Raw genomic sequence first — 6107 nt, forward strand, 5'->3', positions numbered from 1 at the left:
CGAACTTATATTTCGGAACGGATTTGAATCGGTTCGAGTGATTTGATATACGAAATCTGACAAAAGCAATAATATATGATGTTCAGTATTATTTAATTCAACAAAAAGAATATTATCTTAATGCAATTGAATCTCATCAAATTTGCACCAATTTTAAGATGCTCATTACATCTCAAAAAAACACAAAATTGACATACCAAGTAAACACAAACAAGGAATTACAAGTACAACATTGAAACTCATGTTAATTCATAATTTATTATACGAAAACGTCCTTCATTAACGTTCAAGAGTAACATGAGCGGGGTTTTTAGCTATCATATTTGTACCGTCATATTTGTACTGATTATGTAGTAGAATTATCACTTAGGCTGTAGATCGAGCTTATTACCACCGACTCATCATATTTTATTGATTTAAGTTTTTTTTTTTTTGAGATTTCCCAGTCTTTATTTTTTTTAACTTTACGTTTTTTTTTTTCATTTCGTAATATATTTAATTAAATTTATCAAAAAGTTAAAACAACCCCGTGAATTTTCACGGGTGTTACAGTAGTATTAAATTAAACTTGATCTTAAAGCAAGCGAAGCCTAAGCTAGCCATCTTTTTCACTCAGCCAAAAAAAAAAAAAAAAATAATATAGCTAAGCCACTGAACCACTTCTAAAGCTCCTTGCTTTGATGAGAGGCTATCACAAATTTGATTCCTACCGGCATCAAATTCTGCATACATTGTGCACGAGTGACCGCTTTTTCAATATCCCATTTTCCACACTGACCAAGTGACGATATAGGGCAAGGATCAACGACTAGCGTCCCTAAGCCCGAAAACCTAGCAGACAACCAAAGAGCTAATTCAACATCTTTTGTATACCCACGAAAGCCACGAAGTTTTATCACCTTTAGTTGCTTATGTCGATAAAAGGAACTTCTTTGTACCGGCGTTAAAATGTCTTTATCTTCATTTTTCAGTATGCTATAAGTCTGCATCCACAGAAAATATATATCAGATAATAAAAGAGAGAGGTTGAGTATCAACCCATAAACCTCTTGGAGAATAAATTGTCTCGAAACAAACCTGCCAAAGCTACCTTCGGCAATAACAAAAGAGAACAATATACAATAGTTATATTGTTAGAGAGGGTTGTGCCTTAGCTCATTTTTAGACGGGCTTCTGTTTATATTCCCAGGTTGAAAAGCGACTATGTCTTTATTTACGATCTCATTCATTCTTTATTTCGAGATATAATCTAGTAATCCACACATTCCTAAATCGGTTCATTTGTTGGATACAACTCAGCATAACTTCATATGAGCTCAAAGGATCACTTACTCCCTAAGTCCTCAGTTGGCCATTCCATATTGTTATCTGTGATAAGCCTTCTTTGTTTAGCTTTAACTCTACTCCCTCTATCATATTTGTATCAGAAGACAACTCGTACTATTAAGGAGTTTTAAGGAAGTGGCGGAAAAATGTCTTGGCTGGTTTACCCTTGAATTAGGATGTAGGACCGTTAACCTGTCTCGTTCTTGCCTAGAAAGTGTAAAAGTGAGTCAAACTCACCTTTTTTCACTTCTCTTAAATATGAAATTTTATCTGCAGTCGGACAAAGTGTAGGTGTGTACAACAATTAGGGGCGAAGTGTATATTTATGAAAATTTGTTGATGATTTGCTTTTCTTGAATTCCTTTTTATGCTTAGAACCGATCGATAGAACAATTTCAGATTCTAACTAATAGGAGACTGATTATTTTGTATCCAATGACTGTTGGACAGATATAGAGAGATTTTTCAGCAAAGATTTCCAACAGTCAAGCCAACAGTTACAAAAAGCCAACACCGAAAAACAGTGCAAACATGTTACGCACGACAAGGGAATAACAAGCAAGCTTTTAGAGCCAAGAGGAATATTTGATATCTCAAAAATTAACATGCTATAATGTGGAGGACAAAAAAAACAACAGGTGCACCTTCACATTCTGTTTCCGGATCCCAAAAAAAGAAAGAAAAACAGGTGTACCTTCAGGACAAATCTCTGCAGCAATGGAGATGCATTGAGTAGCCGAGTGCACAAGGCCATAAAACATTCTATGATGTTCCTTGACCAACTTAGTTTCAAGTATTTGAGTTTTTTAAACTTGGGGAGTTCTGGGAAGCAACCAACCATCTGGGAATAAAGTTAAAAATTAAAAAATACGAATATATAACCAAAGAAGAGATGAAAAAAGACCATATAATAAGCAGCAAAAAGGGACAGGAAGAGGAACACACTAACCCAGTGCCAGTCTTGTAAATCCAGTTTAAGAGACTCCAACCGAGAAAAGTAACTTGAGAATTTGTGAATGTTTTTTATCAAGAAGTCCTCGTTTATACTGGCTTCGACTAGTCGGGGAACTTTCTTGAAAAACTTCTTTACCGTGGGACCATGATAAGCAAAGGACACAATATTGACAGCATGTACTTCAAGGCTGTGCAAAGAGAAGCAATGCTTTATCTTTAGGCACCTTAGAAATGGTGACGGGCCAGCAATTTTAAGCCTTGCTAAAGACGATACTGAATTGAGATGCAAAACTTGAAGCAGAGGGAAATTCAAAAGAATAAACTCGAGAACTGTCTCAGTCATGTCTACGTTTTTCAGATGAAGACAAGTCAATGAACCAAGAGGGCAGTTGGTGAAAACATGAGTTGTAACGGAAAATTTCGCATAAGGTGAACTTTCAATGCATCTGAAATCCAACAAAAGCCGTTTGACTCTCCTTTGTAACGCAAACTTGATCCATTTATTTATCACATTTGAACTTTCATCAGAAATACCAAAACTAACTTTAAAAACATCTAGAGTAGAAGCTTTATGCACATTCAACACCTGATTTACCCAATCTATAAGCTTGAACCTAGATAGGTCAAGTATGTTCTGCTCAGTATGTTTGGGAATAGATTCAACAAAGTCCAATCCACCGGTCGTATGTGTCCAAAGATATCTCCAACTACGAGATATAACACTAGTTCTTGCTGCTTCCTTCAGGTTCAGATGAGATACTATTGAGATAAGAACATCATCTGGCAGCGCCTCAATCCGATTTTCCAACTTGCCTTCCAACCAGCGACACTGACACATTTTGAACATCATATATGCAGCAGTAATAGTTGGCTCAAATCTTTTGTTCAAAAGCAATTTCAATAGGTGGTATAATAACAACTTCATTATCCTCAGAACAACAAGCATATAAGTGGACATGCTCCAGAGTTCAGAGATGGCAGCTAAGACAAGCAAGTACTTACACAGAACCAGAATAAACTATTCCTGAAAGAAATTTCAACTTGCCTATCATGGATACGACAACATCAACATTATCTCAGTCTCTAAGGGGTTCTGCAAACTGAAGAGTAATGAGGTCGGATGTATGCAATCTTACCCTTGTATTAGCAAATACATATAGAGTATAAACTGTTCTAGATTACCCAAATTAAAATTTCATCGAGAGTGTCAGTAAATTACAGTTACTAGACAACGACAAGTACAGTCAGTTTAGTGAAACTTTGGCAATTTTATGATAAAAGGCATTCTGTTAATGGAGTGAGGGTAGGAACAGAAGTTTTAGTTTTTTTTTTGGAGAACATGAGACGCTCCTGATTGACTGCTCCCCCAAGAGTCCCAACATAATCAAAGCAAAACCATATAAAATTTCAAAAATCGTGAATTTAAGCGTATGTCGTCAACCTTGAAGGTAGAAGTTTCAACTTGAATAAAGCCTGTTTTGTCAATTATTCAGCAGTTAATTTGGCGAGTGGTGCCTAATTCCAGGATTCCAAAGCAGAGCAATATGGGATTTGAACTAATTTTTTAACTGATTTTTTTTTCCAACGAATTAGCACCATTGTGGTAAACAGGTAAGGATCTATTTTATAACAAGGAACTCATGAGCATAAGTTAATAGCTTTTTTTCACCCTAACTCTTCATTTAAGAATCAACTCTAGCAAAGCAGACAAACTTCACGATACACCATTGCAAAGATAGATATCTGACACCTGACGGGACCTGTAGATTAGAAAGACTATTCTTAAAAGTTACTCCCTCCGTCCCGGTCAATTGTTGTCCTTTGGTTTTGGCACAAAGACCAAGGAAAGGGAAGGGGGCCAATTATAAAATGACAAGTGGATCAAATTGAGTGTGAAGGATCAATTTACTCATCAAATGCAATCCTAAAATAGAAAGGATAACAATTGACGGAGACACACCAAAATGGAATAGGAAAACAAATGACCGGGACAGAGGGAGTAAAAGATAATCTTCTCTACCTTGAATAGTTTCAAGACGGTTTCCCCGATTAAAAAATTGCACCTTTTATTCCAAGGAAACAAAATCTAACACATAGAAGCATAACTGCATATGTTACTTGAGCAGACACAAAGAAAGATTTGAGGAAAAAGAATTCTCAAATGGTGTGAGAAGAAGCTGGGCACATGGTTGTCATACCTTATTTAAAGTTCTTAAATCCGAATCCATGGTTCTTCGAAATTTATAAGTTGATGCAATAATGTCAAGTCATATATTAGTCACACAAACACAGCCTGCAAAATACACACCAAAAAACGATCACTTCCATTATCTTCCTTCATTCTTACCAACCACATCGCAATATCAGGCACAAAATTCATGATCATTCCCTTGAATCCTTGATTTACTACCTCTTACCTATCAAATTGCATAAGCCTACTCTACTAGTGACTACATGTACTCAAAATTGGAACAAGAACATTTATATGACTGACAAATCCTTCTTAGATTGCCTTGTGCATATGCGCAAGGGAATAAATGATCCACCAAGTAGTCATTCCATCCAAAACCTACTCAACTAGTATCTACCCCTACTACATTACATTACACAACCCGCAAACGAATATAATGATCAACCAAGTAGTCCTACGTCCATCAAAAACCGACTCTACTAGTGACTACTTCGTTACCTTACAAAACCCACAAGAGAACACAGGCAAAAGACTTTTTCAACTAAATTCCACATAGAATTTTCCCATCTGAGCTAACTCCATTCCTTAACTTTTCAGTTACTCCAATTCTGCTATGAAAATCAACTACGGAGTATTAAAGCTGACAATACTTCTACTTGTTTATTTCTTTATTCATTCAAAAACAAAAAACACGATTCAATCAAGCTTCTAAATCGTAGCAACAAATAAGTAGTAATAAATTATCAGGAAAAAAAAAAAGAGCAAGAAATTCGAGAATTACCGGACAATATTATCTGCTTGGAGAATGGTACAATGTGAATGAAATTCAGATCTTGTATACCTCCGTAGTATTCATTCAGAGATATAGAGATAAAAGTTTAGTGGGAAAGGTAAAATTCTTTTATGGAAAAAGTAATTACCTTATACTAGGTTTAAATTCGTCAAATTGGGTCTGCTTTTAAAATTTTATTAACCTAGGTAATCATGATTAAGATATACTCTTTAATTTATTTTGGGTTAATGATTATGCATTAACTATGCCAAATGATAAGAAAGAGGAATACAACTCTCTCTCTCTTATCAATTCGTATGAGTTATCAGTTATCACACATTGTGCTCCCGTATAAAGTCCATTAGCATAATTTCAACTTAAATAAAAATTTATTAAGTCACACTTAACCTAAAAATATTCAACTCAATATTAAGATTCTAGTTTGTGTTTTAATGGATATCAAATTGCACATCCAACTCTTATACTTGCATAAATTTAATTTTATGCCTAGACAATTGACTTGAAATGACTGTACAACAAATACTCTTCTGTACCCTTTATCAGTAAGGATCATCTGTCCCACTTTTGTGTCCCATTGTGTGTGTCACTTCACTCACCTCTTGACACATCACTTGTTGCAAAATAAAATATTACAATAATTATATAAATTTGTTGATGTGTTAGAAGATGATTGGAGTGGCACACACATTGGGATACCAAATGGGACAGAGGATCCCCACTCACCCTTTATGCATTTGACTCATGTTAAGATTTAAGACGGATACTCCATCTTAAGCAGGACTTACCATTCATGCCTATAACACAATTTTGTTAGAAGACTTAATAAAAAGGTCCAAAATTATT

General features: G+C 35.2%; 1 protein-coding gene across 2 annotated transcripts; it reads right to left on the reverse strand.

Moving 5' to 3' along the window:
• Positions 1–426: 426 nt before the first annotated feature.
• Positions 427–5530, reverse strand: LOC141617215 (putative F-box/FBD/LRR-repeat protein At1g22000). 2 transcript variants are annotated; one of them, XM_074434401.1, is made up of 6 exons: positions 5253–5527; positions 4479–4573; positions 2276–3109; positions 2021–2167; positions 939–983; positions 453–831 (listed from the first exon to the last, which is right to left on the reverse strand). In XM_074434401.1, the coding sequence occupies exons 2-6, from the start codon at positions 4506–4508 to the stop codon at positions 802–804; spliced, it is 1086 nt and encodes a 361-aa protein (XP_074290502.1). In that variant the 5' UTR covers positions 4509–4573; positions 5253–5527; the 3' UTR covers positions 453–801. The 2 variants fall into 2 exon arrangements, with proteins under 2 accessions (XP_074290501.1, XP_074290502.1); XM_074434400.1 differs by having other exon boundaries at positions 427–983; positions 5253–5530.
• Between the last annotated feature and the right edge of the window lie 577 nt (positions 5531–6107).

The sequence above is a fragment of the Silene latifolia genome, chromosome X (genome assembly GCF_048544455.1).
Source record: "Silene latifolia isolate original U9 population chromosome X, ASM4854445v1, whole genome shotgun sequence".
NCBI classification, from domain to species: Eukaryota; Viridiplantae; Streptophyta; class Magnoliopsida; order Caryophyllales; family Caryophyllaceae; genus Silene; species Silene latifolia.